General features: G+C 42.7%; 1 protein-coding gene across 1 annotated transcript in view; it reads right to left on the bottom strand.

Annotated features, from left to right (window-relative positions):
* The window catches only part of LOC139373522 (uncharacterized), a 34755-nt gene extending 18528 nt beyond the window's left edge, over window positions 1-16227 (bottom strand). The window contains exons 1-3 of the mRNA XM_071114131.1: window positions 16074-16227; window positions 12798-12929; window positions 8715-8720 (exon numbers count right to left, since the gene is read on the bottom strand). Coding sequence (XP_070970232.1) covers window positions 8715-8720; window positions 12798-12929; window positions 16074-16085 — 150 coding nt within the window. The 5' untranslated portion in view covers window positions 16086-16227. The remainder of the gene's footprint in view (window positions 1-8714; window positions 8721-12797; window positions 12930-16073) is intronic.
* Between the last annotated feature and the right edge of the window lie 351 nt (window positions 16228-16578).

The raw sequence follows: 16578 nt of genomic DNA on the forward strand, positions 1-16578 counted from the left end.
GCAAATGGGTCTTCCAAATGGACATGACCCCAAGCACACTTCCAAAGTGTGGCAAAATGGCTTAAGGACAACAAAGTCAAGGTATTGGAGTGGCCATCACAAAGCCCTGACCTCAATCCTATAGAAAATATGTAGGCAGAACTGAAAAAGCATGTGCGAGCAACGAGGCCTACAAACCTGACTCAGTTACTTAAAAATCATACAATGTGATTTTCTGGATTTTTGTTTTAGATTCCATCTCTCACAGTTGAAGTGTACCTAGGATAAAAAAAATTACAGACCTCTACATGCTTTGTAAGTAGGAAAGCCTGCAAAATCAGCAGTGTATCAAATACTTGTTCTCCCCACTGTATATATATATATATATATATATCTGTTGGCCAGAATTATTTCAACATTCGTGTTGAAGGCAGTTATTTAAATTGTGTAACATTATTTATTGTTTTTTTCAATTTAGTATTTGAATGATCCTGGTTTGTTAAATATCATAGGGTGCAAAACATTGGGAGTGGTAGGACCATTGTAGCATAATCCAAATAACATGCCTAAATCATCTTGTTAAAAATGAGAACTATGAAGATATAGGGTTTTTTTCTGTCCAAGTTTTGGTTTTGTCAGGTACAGACTGCCACCAACTGAAAAGACTCCACGGGACCTTGGCTGCGGTCCAAACACTTAAAAGACACACACTATCCCCTCAGCCCTCAAAGTAAGTGGACACTTATTATTACGTATCATGACGTCTGATGAGTATACACTTGCAGGGCAAGGGGCGAGGGAGGAAGGAAGGATTTTTATATGGATCACCCTTGGCCGGAAATTCGTCACTCATTCATCCCGAGATGATTGTGTTTTCAGCCACCGGTTGCTTGTGGGTGCTTTTATATGCGCTATAGTCAATTATTTGTGCATGTCTACTTATATTAAATGTATAATGATTAATATATGCATACTGTATGATAGCTACCAAATTAATTAGCTAACTAACGTTAGCCTGCCTAGTTGGAACTTCTGAAGAAGGAAAATTATTTTATTTCTACAATTTTCAAAAGATAACCAAACAAAAATCAATGTACTTTTTACGAGGCATGTTTGTGCCATCATGCATTAGTAGCACAATTTCTAACTGATTTACATTCATCTTTACTTACACTTGTATGTTGACTTCTCCGTTGATGCTTTTTTAAAGTTTTTGCTGACTTTTCTTTGCGGATGTACAATCGTCGCAAATTTTATTATGGGGAGTTTCAGGCCCCGGGGATGAGTATAATTGTACACTCGCAAAGCCGACTAAAAACAACACTGCAAACTTCCCTTGCTTGGCTAATCATTTGGACCACCCTCCAAGATGGCAAAAGGGATTCCCCCAAGGGCATAAGGCAAGTGTAAGTGGACGAGTGTGTCTTTTAAGTGTTTGGACCACAGCCCTCGTCTCCTCACTAACATCCTCAAATGGTGCTAGATCCAGTGCTGATTTACATAATCATGTCGAGCCTGAGAAAGTCTGTGCAGTGCCCGATAGTGCCATGTTGTGCCCCATGAAAGCCCTTATCACATCTAAGTAACAGTGTTGACTGTTTGGAAATGTCAGTGGTAGCCATATTATAGTAAGAAAGTACTGTGATGGTGGTCTGAAAATAATTTGCTCCCTTTGTTCGACCAGAAGCTAAGTGACTCATTTGGGTGGTGAAAGTAAAAACATGGCTGTTAGAGATTTGTCTCAATGTCTTTACACTCCTCAGGGGCTCTCATACCTGTTAACCAGACAGACGTGTGGTACTGGTGGGTCATGGCAGTGTTGGGGTGGCCAGAAGAGGGAGTTATGGGCCAGAGGAACTTGCCAAAGTCGTGGAGGCCATGAAGACAGATGATAGGCATCTGCACACTCTCGGCCTGGCGGGCTGTGCGCTACGAAAGGACCTCCAGTTTGCGGAGTGGCTGCTACAAGAGCTTATATCCCTCAACATGGAGACCAAAATGCACCCGAGGACCTCAGCAGTATCCGTCAGCCCCAACGGAGAGAAGGTGACCAGAGAGGAGGGAGTCTTGAGGCACAAAGACGGCACCAAGAAAGTCATCGCCCAGCTGGACCAGAACGGTAACCTGCTGACCAGAGTGGTGGGGGGGCGACAGTGTGTGGCCTTCTTTTATGTTTTTAATTTGTACACTTTGTAAACCATCGGTCAACAATGGTTTTACAGTGGTGGGGTGTTGGACTGATCTTGTTGATCATGTACATACTCTACAAACGGACTAAATTAGGAAAATGCTGCTGGCAGCAGAATCCAATACAGCAGAAAGTTCCTACTACAATGCAACTCAAACACAAACGCGATGGATATCCCAATGGCCTATCTAATCCCTGATTGTCTGCGAGTGGATTATAAAACCCAACTGCAAACATGGAAAACGCGGGGGAATCAGACAAATAAAACAAAGACCTTTACCCACCAATGCCAAGTCACTGAGGTGGAAAGCGGATGAGCTGTCAGCGAATCTGCGCTTCCAACACAAATACCAGGAGGCCTCTTTGCTGGCGTTTACTGAGACTTGGCTAGAGGCCCAGTCAGGGAAGTGGAGCCGGGTTGGCTTCACACTGGTCAGAGCGGACCCCGATCTGACCGTCACAGGGAACATCACGGCGGCAGGATCCTGGTAAGAGAGAGACTCTGTACCCCCGACATCGAACTGCTGTCTGTGTCACTGCGACCCTACTATCTGCCCCGTGAGTTCCCCCAATAGTTTTTTACTGTTGTGTACGTTCAACCAAAAGCTAATATAGCAAAAGCATCAGAGATTATTTATAATCTCTCACAGAAACTGGAATCTATCTCCCCCGACACACCCAAATGTATTTTGGGGGATTTTAACAACTGTACTTTGCACAAGGTCCTACGCATGTACCACCAGTATGTGAAATGTCACACTAGGAAAAATAAGACTCTTGATTTGTGCTATGGAATCATACCAAATGCTTTCTCTGCCACCACCAGACCTCCCCTGTGGACATCAGACCACAATGTTGTCTACCTCAGGCTAACCTACTGTCTGCTCCTGGAGAGGGAGAAACTTACAGTTAAAACTGTCCAGATCTAGAACGACAACAGTATCACTTGTCTGCAAGGGTGTTTTGACTGTACTATGTGGGAGCTATTTGGTCTCCAGGAGTGTTTTGACTGCACTATGTGGGAGGTATTTGGTCTCCAGGGGTGTTTTGACTGTACCATGTGGGAGGTATTTGGTCTCCATGGGTGTTTTGACTGTACGATGTGGGAGGTATTTTACTGTACTATGTGGGAGGTATTTGGTCTCCAGGGGTGTTTTGACTGTACCATGTGGGAGGTATTTGGTCTCCAGGGGTGCATACAAGCAAAGGGTAGAGAGGACCCTCTCCTCAGGAAACTCAAGGGTGGCCTGGCAAGGGATTAAATCCATGGCTAGTGCCCCCCACATAGGCAGAGGAAAAACCAATGCTGACCTTGCGAGACATGAGAGCCAGAACATGGCTAATGAACTGAATGTTTTCTTCTCAAGATTTGAATCTGACGACATTGTGTCGGGGGTAAAACAAATGGAAGCATCATTATAAATGTTTGAGAGGGTTGATGTTAAACAGGCTGATGTTTTGAAGTTGCTCAGGGGGTGTAACGGACACTAAAGCCCAGGCCCAGACAAAATAAGTGTACATGTGTTAAAGCACTATGCTGAACAACTGGCTGGTGTTTTTACAGACATTTTCCAATCCTCACTTGACCAGCAACACATGCCAGTATTGTGGAAAAACTCAATAATTATACCCATTCCTAAAGCATCTAATCCCTCTGTGGTGAATGACTACTGCCCTGTCGCCTTGATATCCTTAGTAATGAAATGCTTTGAGAAAATTATGAAAAGTCATTTTCAGCGTCACCCAAAAGCTCCTCGACCCATTTCAGTTTGCCTATCAGCCCACCAGAGGAGTTGATGATGCCATTCTTACTCTCCTCAACATGGTCTATAGACATCTAGAGGGTGCCAAATCCAATGTCAGGGTTCTGTTTGTTGACTTTTCTTTTGCCTTCAACACAATCCAGCCTTACATTCTGGCACAGGGACTCATTAGGGACTTATCCTTAGATTAGGGGCTGGTTTTGTGGCTGTTGGACTTCCTGAGCCAGAGGTCACAGCGGGTCAAAGTAGGTCCCCACGTGTCGATAATACGCACCACCAACACAGGCTCCCCTCAAGGATGTGTTTTGTCCCCACTCCTGTACATCTTGTACACTAATAGTTGTACTAGTTCCCATCCTGACAGACACCTCGTTAAGTTGATGACACTGCCTTGATCATGATGACAAGGCAAACACCATGGCCCGGTCCTAAATTACTTTATAGAGTAGTGTGACAAATCACACTTGGTCCTCAATATCAACAAGAACAAAGAGATGTGCATAGACTTCAGGAAGTGTACAACACCTACCTCTGCAACATCTATCAGAGGTCAGAGCATAGAGATTATAGAGGAATACAAATATCTGGGTGACCTCTTGAACAATAAGCTTCAGTTGCATAAATGTACAGACCTGACCTACAAAAAGAGTCAACAGAGACTACTTTCCCAAAAAGCTGGGATCTTTTAATGTTGACTATACTGCCTCTGTTTCATTGAGAGTATTTCAACTTTTTGTATTGTTTTTTGGTTTGGCAATGCCACTATCAACCAGGAAAATATGCTGAGAAGGATTATCACCACAGCAAGCAAGGTACTTGGAGTCAAACAGAAAAGCCTAGATCAAATCAAATTTATTTATATAGCCCTTCTTACATCAGCTGATATCTCAAAGTGCTGTACAGAAACCCAGCCTAAAACCCCAAACAACAAGCAATGCAGGTGTAGAAGCACGGTGGCTAGGAAAAACTCCTTAGAAATGCCAAAACCTAGGAAGAAACCTAGAGAGGAACCAGGCTATGAGGGGTGGCCAGTCCTCTTCTGGCTGTGCCGGGTGGAGATTATAACAGAACATGGCCAAGATGTTCAAATGTTCATAAATGACCAGCATGGTCAAATAATAATAATCACTGTAGTTGTCGAGGGTGCAACAAGTCAGCACCCTAGGAGTAAATGTCAGTTGGCTTTTTATAGCCGATCATTAAGAGTATCTCTACCGCTCCTGCTGTCTGAAAACAGCAGGTCTGGGACAGGTAGCACGTTCGGTGAACAGGTCAGGGTTCCATAGCCGCAGGCAGAAAAGTTGAAACTGGAGCAGCAGCACGGCCAGGTGGACTGGGGACAGCAAGGAGTCATCATGCCAGGTAGTCCTGAGGCATGGTCCTATGGCTCAGGTCCTCCGAGAGAGAGAAATAAATAAAGAGAGAATTAGAGAGAGCAGTAGTACTCCAGATATAACAGACTGACCCTAGCCCCCGGACACATAAACTACTGCAGCATAAATACTGGAGGCTGAGACAGGAAGGGTCAGGAGACACTGTGGCCCCATCCGATGATACCCCCGGACAGGGCCAAACAGGCAGGATATAACCCCACCCACTTTTCCAAAGCACAGCCCCCACACCACTAGAGGGATATCTTCAACCACCAACTTACCAGCCTGAGACAAGGCCGAGTATAGCCCACAAAGATCTCCGCCACGGCACAACCCAAGGGGGGGGCGCCAACCCAGACAGGAAGATCACGTCAGTGACTCAACCCACTCAAGTGGGACAGCATGGAAGAGCACCAGTAAGCCAGTGACTCAGCCCCTGTAATAGGGTTTGAGGCAGAGAATACCAGTGGAGAGAGGGGAACTGGCCAGGCAGAGACAGCAAGGGCTCCAGAGCCTTTCCGTTCACCTTCACACTCCTGGGCCAGACTACACTCAATCATATGACCTACTGAAGAGATGAGTCTTCAGTAGAGACTTAAAGATTGAGACCGAGTCTGCGTCTCTCACATGGGTAGGCAGACCATTCCATAAAAATGGAGCTCTGTAGGAGAAAGCCCTGCCTCCAGCTGTTTGCTTAGAAATTCTAGGGACAATTAGGAGGCCTGCGTCTTGTGACCATAGCGTACGTGTAGGTATGTACGGCAGGACCAAATCGGAAAGATAGGTAGGAGCAAGCCCATGTAATGCTTTGTAGGTTAGCAGTAAAACATTAAAATCAGCCCTTGCCTTAACAGGAAGCCAGTGTAGGGAGGCTAGCACTGGAGTAATATGATCACATTTTTTGGTTCTAGTCAGGATTCTAGCAGCCGTATTTAGCACTAACTGAAGTTTATTTAGTGCTTTATCCGGGTAGCTGGAAAGTAGAGCATTGCAGTAGTCTAACTTAGAAATAACAAAAGCATGGATTCATTTTTCTGCATAATCTTTGGACAGAAAGTTTCTGATTTCTAGATGAGATCTTTAAGGTCGGGCTCACAAAATAAATTTAGACCCAAGCCACCCCCTGTACCCGGACTTTGAACTACTCCCCTCTGCGTGCAGGTATAGGGCACAGCTCGGTAGGAAAAACAGAACTAGACAATAATTTGTGTCATATCCCTCCTAAACAGCTTTGGCTAATGTTCCTATCGACCCAGTAAGGACAGCAGGCTAGTCTCTTTTTATTAGTATGAAACTGTTATGAAAGTTGTCAATTTGTTTTGTATTTAAAACCCCACTTTAAATGTATGCATGACACTGCCTCAAAATTTCCCCATGGGGACAATAAAGTCAGTAAAGTAAAGAGGAGAGGTCATTCCCAACTACCAGGGGCACGCCCTATACATACAGACTTTAGAATGGCCGACCTACACTCAATTGTTTGTCTCAGCAGACTTGCGTAATAAGTACACCTCCATTGACTGTCTAGTGTGGCTGACATGGAGCCTGTTCTTTGAGGAGAATGAAATAAGGCACGCTCCAGATTACGTACCAGTGTACAATTAGGGGAACTTCACGCCCGTGTGGCTGACTGACCACAAACCCATGGGAGACATTCCTATCAAGCACCTCACCACCATTCTCAATCTGCTGGTGGAAAACAGGTACAACTCTAGGGATGACAGTTTTTGACTTGTATTACGTTCTGAAAGACTGCATTCAAGGTGCATGGGACAACCTTCTAGTACATTCATTCTAACCATCTGGAAGAAATTGAGAAATTCACTGATGTTTTCTGGGACCAGAAGGAGCACTATTCCCTCTGAGAGCGTAGACAGGGCCTCAAGGCATCCGAATTTAACAACTTCTGCCACCAGATGTTCCAGCCGCATCAATGTATCCGGGACTGTGAGCGCTGGGGCCACTACTTCACAGCTGCCATGTTCTCTGCATCCGGCCGAAACTTTCGCACCTTCTCGCCTTCTCGCTCTTCCTCAGGAATGTTATCGCATGCAAGGTGGTCCGGTCGCAAGGCTCTGACAGCCTTTGTTGGGGATGACCACTGAGAGAGAGCAACCCGGGTCTACGTATTTTACTGGTTTGTGACTCAATGACACCGCCCCCGGTTAGAGGGGAAGAGAGCAGCCCAAGAGTTAACACACACAGGAACTTTAACCACCCACAGATGAAGATGAATATGGGAATGTACATGGGGATGGCTTTTGGGCACGCACTCCATCCCACAAGTCCAGAGATATGAGTGAGTCCAGTAGTTGATGGGCATAGACAGATGTTGCTCTCTGCCACTGGCAGGGAGACTGCAAATATTGGGAGACTGCAAGTATTGCGTGACCTGCAGAGTCAAGAGGATGGGCAGATATCCAGCCCCTTAGTAACCTCCCTAGGAACCTATCAGGGCACAGGTCATTCCGGTCAGAGAGAGTTTGAGAGGCAGGTTTTTGGTAGTGTCTAGACTTGCAGGCTCCGGTCCTGGGGGGATGGGGAGTGGAGTGTGCAGCTCAAGGTTGTGAGGTGCTGATAACAGTCACCAGAAGGGAATTTGTTACAACCACCCTATGGTAGGAGACGACCCTTGGCCCGAACGTGGTAAGGTCATGAATAAATACGTGTTTTCATATTTTGAATTATTTCGGGGAACGCAAGAGGATGCAGAGCATGAGGATGGAACATGGCTGCTAGATGACCTAGACCCTATTCAAGGAGATTACAAAATTGTAATTGTTGTTACAGTGGTTCTAGTTAATATTGGTACACGGTCATTCACACAAAAATGTACAATAATTTCAAAGGTTGATTCCTGTACTATCTTTTAAATATTCATCCATCTGTAGGTTTATCCATTGAGTACAGTTCTACAATAAGATGAAGTTGCTGGGTTGGCAATGTTCCGTAAGGTATCCAAAGGCCTAATCAAGTAAGTAAGTAGCTGGGTTGGCTTGGTTATTTGAATAATTGTGAAGCATAATGTGCCTGTGAAACTATATTGCTGATTTAGGAAGATACCATTGCTCTTAGCATTGGGGTTTCAGAGTGGTAGTTCAGAATTTTAGAATGGCATTCTCTGTACAGGGATTCACTGGAATTGCTAGCACTCGTGCAAAAATAATGCGTTCAAAAATAATGCGCAACAAAATAACAAAGGTGAACCAAACTAAACAGTTCTGTCAGGTGCAGACACTAAACAGAAAACAACCACCCACAAAACACAGGTGGGGAAAAGCCTACCTAAGTATGATTCCCAATCAGAGACAATGATAGACAGCTGCCTCTGATTGAGAATCACACTCGGCAAAAAACAAAGAAATAAAAAACATAGAAATAAAGAAACTAGAATGCCCACACTAGTCACACCCTGGCCTAACCAAAATAGAGAATAAATGGCCAGGGCGTGACAGCTGTATAGTGGTGACAACCATTCACCTTCTAGTTAATACACTGAAATATGTCTATGATTCTTTTTTTTGTTTCATCACTAAATGCATTTCGTAAAATGTGAATCTGTCAGTGGGTAATATGTTGATTAATGATTTGAGTAATAATTCAACAAAAATGAATACAAATAACGGAGTTCACCATTGTTGCAATTTCTTTTGATCTTTATTATATCATTTCTTGTCATGTTTTAGTATGTTATCACATGGGCATGAATAAAGAGAATTAGAAAATATAAATACAAAACTGCAATACCACAGTGGTGGAAAACATTGTTTAAAGAAACATGCTATGGGCACTCTGCAACACCAGTACTGTATGTATGTGGACAACTGGTGGCTCAAATTAGCTTTCCACTAACGTGTACTGCCGTGTGTAAATACATGTTTTCATTGTCTAGCACCTAAACCTTGCCCATGGCTTTCTGATTTCACTTTGGGTCATATGTCATCTAAGGATTATTTGTAGTGGTTAGACTGGTAATAGGGCTATAGGAAAGTCTTTCAAGGTTTGAGAATGGGGATATTTCAATAGAAGGGATATTTGGATGGAAACAACACCACCGATAACACTAAGGGAGTACAAAAAAAATCCTGTAAACCAAGTGGCATAGAACAAAGAGATGAACACTGCTGACATGGAGCACTACCAAGCATGGAGAATGTACATAAGAGGCCTGTAGTGGAAGGGGTGAGGAATATGTGAGTGTCCAGGGTTGGATGGGAGCAGTGTGGTGAGAAGGGGTACTGACACTGGGTGGCATACTATAAGGCTGTCTGGTTCCCCCTAGGTCACACCACCGTCAGAAGGCATGGCCTTCACAGAAGCACACAGGAACACTTGGACACCTCCTCGCTGCAGCGTAGACCATGCTGTGTGGTGGCCAGTGACTGGATCAACTTCCAGAAGTGATTGAAGGTGATTCCCTCACCGTCCATCACACCCATTTGTCTCATCACCTCGCCCAGGCCCTGCTCTGACGCTCCAGTCTAGGGGAGGGAGCACAAAAACAACTCTTCACTATATGTACACGGTATTTAAATTACTGACCAGTTAATTAAGCAATTAAGTAATCATGCATAGACATGAATTAGCAGGAAGTTAGCAATTAGTCTATTACACTTTTGAGCGTATAACATTGGTGCCTTACATTACTTGGTAGGTGATATTCTTAACAGAACTAATTTCTTCAGCGATAATTCTTGTATCAATAATTCAGCTGAATAACTCCAGTCAACATGTTTGACTTCATAATCCACTAATAGCCCCTTTTCAACTGTACTGTATGCAGTTTTCAACTGTACTGTATGCAGCTGAATAAACACATCATGAGTATACTTTGTCAACTAACTGTCATATGTTTCAGGCTTTGCTAACCTCTAGTGGTTACAGATCCATGGCTCTTGTTCAAGGAACATGTTAATTTGTATCGGTATTTGCATATACAGTTGAAGTCGGAAGTTTACATACACCTTAGCCAAATACATTTACACTCAGTTTTTCACAATTCCTGACATTTAATCCAAGTAAAAATGCCCTGTTTTAGGTCAGCTAGGATCACCACTTTATTTTAAGAATGTGAAATGTCAGAATGATAGTAGAGAGAATTATTTATTTAAGCTTTTATTTCTTTCAGCACATTCCCAGTTGGTCAGAAGTTTACATACACTCAATTAGTATTTGGTAGCATTGCCTTTAAATTGTTTAACCTGGGTCAAACGGTTTGGGTAGCCTACCACAAGCTTCCCACAATAAGTTGGGTGAATTTTGTCCCATTCCTCCTGACAGAGCTGGTGTAACTGAGACAGGTTTGTAGGCCTCGTTGCTCACACATGCTTTTTCAGTTCTGCCCACAAATGTTCTATATGATTGAGGTCAGGGCTTTGTGATGGCCACTCCAATACCTTGACTTTGTTGTCCTTTAGCCATTTTGCCACAACTTTGGAAGTATGCTTGGGGTCATTGTCCATTTGGAAGACACATTTGCGACCAAGTCTTGAGAAGTTGCTTCAATATATCCACATAATTTTCCTACCCCATGATGCCGTCTATTTTGTGAAGTGCATCAGTCCCTCCTTCAGCAAAGCACCCCCACAACATGATGCTGCCACCCCCGTGCTTCACGGTTCGGATGGTGTTCTTCGGCTTGCAAGCCTCCCTCTTTTTCCTCCAAACATAACAATGGTCATTATGGCCAAACAGTTCTATTTTTGTTTCATCAGACCAGAGGACATTTCTCAGAAAGTGCGATCTTTGTCTTGCTTTTTTATGGCGGTTTTGGAGTAGTGGCTTCTTCCTTGCTGAGTGACCTTTCAGGTTATGGAGACATAGGACTCGTTTTACTGTGGATATAGATACTTTTGTACCTGTTTCCTCCAGCATCTTCACAAGGTCCTTTGCTGTTGTTCTGGGATTGATTTTCACCAAAGTACGTTCATCTCTAGGAGACAGAACGCGTCTCCTTCCTGAACGGTATGACGGCTGCATGGTCCCATGGTGTTTATACTTGCGTACTATTGTTTGTACAGATGGAAGTGGTACCCTCAGGCGTTTTGAAATAGCTTTTTTTAAAACCAGACTTGTGGAGGTCTACACATTTTTTTCTAAGGTCTTGGCTGATTTCTTTTGATTTTTCCACAATGTCAAGCAAAGAGGCACTGCGTTTGAAGGTAGGACTTGAAATACATCCACAGGTACACCTCCAATTGACTCAAATGATGTCAATTAGCCTATCAGAAGATTCTAAAGCCATGACATAATTTTCTGGAATTTTCCAAGCTGTTTAAAGGCACAGTCAACTTAGTGTATGTACATTTCTGACCCACTGGAATTGTGATACAGTGAATTATAAGTGAAATAATCTGTGTGTGAACAATTGTTGGAAAAATTACTGTCGTGCACAAAGTAGATGTCCTAACCGACTTGTCAAAACTATAGTTTGTTAACAAGAAATTTGTAGTGTGGTTGAAAAACGTGTATGTAAACTTCTGTGTATGTAAAGTGTATGTAAACTTCTGACAACTGTAGCAACGTTTGTTTGGTATTCATGAGGTAATCAATATTAGTATCTGGGTAGCCAATCTTATCTACAGTAATTTCATTCTGAAATTGTATAAAGCTGTCAGCCACAATAGGAAATTGAGTTGGGAAAATCTGAATGAATGCTGCTCTACAGCTGAGACAATATAAAGAGCTGTTTGCAATGGAATCCCATTTGAATGATGTGATCATTACTTTTTCTTTTAAAAAGATTCTGGTTTTATATAAGTGTAAGACTGGATGTAATGGAAAACATATTTACTTGGTAATTAAGCATTATATTTACTTCAACAGTTGAACAAATATTTCCTAGCTGTTGTGGCTAACTATTGTGTTGCAGAAATACTCTACTTGTTTGTCGAGTTTATGGTGGATGAAGTCGACTTGGTGCAAGGAGTCATATTACAATTACATATTTCTTGCTACTTTGTTTATAATGGAAACTGTTATTTATCTGTCCGTTTGTTTTTCCCCATCTAGATGAGCAAACAACCTTGAACCTTCCTCACTTGCTCATGTATTTGAACAGGCCTTTTCCTGTTTTTTCAGAAGCATAGCTATCTTTGTCACCCTCTGGTAAATTCAGACTCGTCCTGGAATACAGGCTTGGGCCTCAGACAACTAAGCAACCAGTTCCAACATGAAGACAAAGCAAGATCATTTATCCTTTTCCGTGATTCAAATAAAGCAGGTGTCAGATTCAAATAAAGCATGTTTAAAACTCAATTGGTGACTGAGCACACAGTATATTACAGCAAATTTGGGATTTGCATCGAACCTGGCAATTGACGCCTCAAAGCTTTTCCTGAGTGTTTGTTTGGAAGTCATAGGAGGTCGTGTGTACTGTATGTTTGGGGCTGAGTGGGAGGGTAGTAAGAGTCAGAGCCACGCCTTACTGGTCGATTCAATGGGTGTGGCCGGGAAGGGCGGGAGCAAATTAGCCGGCCGTTGCAGTTTACGTACCGTAACTAAGTTGGGCAGCTGGGAGGATAGGAGGCCTCTGAACTCTTGGGTTTGGAGCGTGGGACCATTATTGGCAGCAGCGGCATGGAACTCTGTGACCAAAGTGTTGATGGCATTTTCCAGGTCTGAGTGCTGCGCCAGAGGTGGAGAAAAAAGCCTGTTAGATTGGGGGAATCAAATAATATAGCAACAAGAAAAGCGTCCTCTGACAGTCCTTTGAAGTTTATTATGTGAAGTTTATTATTATAATAGATCATTACGAAAGGAAGAAGAAAATGAATATATTCATGAGACAGGCTCCCCAGGTTTTTGCCAAAGTGTACCGATCTCCACTCAATTTAGTCCCAAATACCAACATTTTTTCAGACACACTCACATCCGTCCTCAAGTGCATATCTTGCATGCCTCCACGTGTCCGAAGTCTACGCAAAGATGGCACTCTGATGTTTAACTTGTGTTTGTATCGCACCATTCACAGTATCATTGTCATGGAAGGCTGAGTGGTCAACCAAAAATTGTGAGAAATAATATGCTGAGTGAAAAGTTATACTCCTACAAGAACTGTTATACTTCTAGGTTGCAAGTCACCTTAAAACAAAAGTTCAAAAGTAGACCTTATGTTTTGCAGCGGCATATGAATCTGTCACACAGACTGGTTAGTTTGGTCATTGTGAAGAACATCATTCCATACTCTCTCTAAACCAAGAACCAAACACACAATCTATTGTAGCTGACAGGTTTTTCTTCATACTACTTTTTTTATTTATATCCTAAATCACAAACATTAAATAACTAAAGGAATTTTTCTATGTCACAAATTGATATTTTAACATGCTATTGAAATGTGGGCGATGTGTGGTTTGGGTGGGGAGGAGTACGCTTAAGTAATGAGAGACTGAGTGGCCTACTGGTATTGGAAGGAAAATTCAGACAACTTGTCTACATGGAGAATGTACATGAAATACCTGCAGGTTGGGGTAGCTATGACAGATCTCCCTGTCACTGTTTATCTTCAGGGTGTGCTGGGGGGGACAGGCCCCGAAATGCCAGATGGGCTGGTCAATATTTTGCCCATTGGGCCTGTCTAACTTGAGTTTTTCACACAAAATGATCTGTCTAATAATGGAGGCCTCAAGTGGAAAAGTGTACCAGTGTGGGGGCCTTGAGGGAAAAAGTTAGCCGGTGTGGGGGTCTCAAAGGGACGGTGTGTTAGAAATGCCATGGCCGAGTTCTGGTCCCAGTCTGTGCCTGGGGCATGCACAAGAACCTTGGGCAACAGGGAGAGGAATCAGTGGTGACTTCAAACTCTATTTACCTATCTCCTAAACGCTAAACCAAATTCATTGAGACATCCAGAAACAATGTAGTTGTTTCAGTTGTCAGGGTAGGATATACAAAAAAAATTAAAAGCCTTACTCACTAGGCCTAGGCTACCACTACAGTGCTCCATTTTATGATGTTTCCACAGATAGCTCACTGCAGCCAAAAAATGTCACAAAATGGATACAGTAGGCAACAATGGTAAGGCGCTTGCTCGCCGACAGTGAGCATCTCATTCTGTCTGTCTGTCTTTCTGTTTGTCTAGCTGTCATCCCTCACACAGTAGTCTATCTCCAAAGAAGGTCTCCGTGTCATAGGCCATGGGGATGGAATGAGAAGAGACTGATTGACTCCCAGTGCTTTTCATTTCCACACAGTCTCTGCCTTAGACACAACTGAGAATAGCTTCTTGCTCCATAGTCAACATATGGCCTAGATTAATTTGTCATTGTCCATTATTCTCTGCTGTCCAAGCATGCACACTGATCAGTGCATTGAAATGATATAAACTCACGTTAAGCTGGCAAGAGTGCAAGGAAAGTAGGCTATATGCAAACGCGCCAATAGGATTTAACTCGATGTCCGCTCCCCACGGAAATCGAATTAGCAGAATAAAAAATACAGAAGCAAAATCTGTCAGTTTAAGTTAGAGACATTTTAGTTCATAACTAAACCAAGATAGGCTGTGGTCTATCATTTCCAATGGGAACAAATTAGTCATAGTGGGCAGAACAAGCAAAGAGGTGGGCAGAGCCAACCACGAGCTAGCAAGATCCTATTGGCGCATTCTAGCAAACATCTGCATATTTCAGTTAGGGAACGCTTACTCTGGGAAGTGTGCGTGTGCAATAACTTGTTTTTTACTTTTGCAAAGGGTAAAGTCTACAAAACTTAGTCCACTATGTTCCTAACAGAAAACAGGGAACAGAAAACTGTATTGAGATCAAATGTTTCATCGATGAGAAGGTTTTCAGAATGTCGGCCAAAATCCATCTCGTTCAATCTTCTCCCACTGCCGGCCACTGGGCTTCCTCACACCACCATATTTGGAAGTGAGTGGAAAAGCCAAGTGGATGCTTCACATTCATACATCCGGTGAAATATCTGTCTCATTGTTCTACGTGTGCTAGAGATATCCATTTTTTAATATATTTTTTTGCATTGGATACGTCTCAATCCACCTCATCCGCTTTTGACGCACTTCCGCATCTGCAGTGAAAAGGTGACAGAGCTAGAGCGGTGTTTGTCAGATCCTGAGACATCTCATGACTTCTCACAAAATCCTCTGTAGCATCCGAACAGTTTGGGCTACACACTAATATGACCCCTATGTGTTTTGCTCTAGGATGCCCACAGGCCTCACAAGATTCGTCTGAAGGTCCCCAGTTGAAAAAATTAATGGAAGTATTTAAGGAGACTGTTTAGTGCCAAAAATAAGGGGTTAAATACATGTAAAAAAAAATTGGGGACTGTTGTTCCATGTAGTGAATCTGTTATTCAAGGCGTTTGTATGGGCCAATAGCAGTAAGGTCAAATACAATTTTTCATCAATTTTTTTAATATAATTTTTTGATACTTCAAGGGGTCTTAAAATTCTAAATGAAATAACTAAATTATCCTTGGGTATGACCTTCTTAAAACAATGCTATATAGCTTAGTATAACTCCCCGGTTTAGACAGGGCTTGGACTATTTTAATATGATCTAATAGAATATGTCATGATATAAATTGGATAGCATAACGTCTATGGAGTTTTGGTTAAACTACATATGTGCCACTTCCAAAGATAACCAGAACGACGCCTAAAAGTGTGGGGGAAGTTATCCCCCAAATAATGCCCCATTCGATGCACCAAAAGAATGCTCCATTAGTTGCTTCTAAGATGAGTAAAGACACCGTCTCTTCAAGTGCAACGTTTTGACAAGTGTTGATATTAAAATGGTATAGTAGACCTACCTGTTCTGCCATTTGGATCGTGTTGTGCTGTCCTTTTTCAAAGTAAAGTTTTCTCACTGCGACGTTCAGTAATTGTTACTTTTCTTGCTCAGCGTTCCATTGCTTCAGTCACATATTGGCAAGATTCCTAAATCCTCCCACTCAAGGAAAAAACATGTAACTGGATTCCACCTTCCGTGTCAGTCAGGGAAAGCTGTGGGGGAAATTAAAGTGCACTGTCTAACCCGATGCATTGGAACTGTAAACTTCAGGAGGCAGCGAATCTACACGCAGTCATATATCGGCCTACCGAACTTCTATTAACCATTATTGTTTTAATGTATTCTACGTCAGAGTAGTTTACATAGTTGTGTATTTAAAATGTAGGCTATTCAAGAATAGAGCCCGAGAGTGCTTCAATCAACATCTGGAAACATTTAGCAAAAGTTGGAACAGTCTGCAAGTTTAGACTGGGGTTTTTCTTCTTCATTGTCGCAATTTTTAACCCCTCATATTGGGATACATA

The sequence above is a fragment of the Oncorhynchus clarkii genome, chromosome 18 (assembly GCF_045791955.1).
Source record: "Oncorhynchus clarkii lewisi isolate Uvic-CL-2024 chromosome 18, UVic_Ocla_1.0, whole genome shotgun sequence".
In the NCBI taxonomy this organism is placed as follows: Eukaryota; Metazoa; Chordata; class Actinopteri; order Salmoniformes; family Salmonidae; genus Oncorhynchus; species Oncorhynchus clarkii.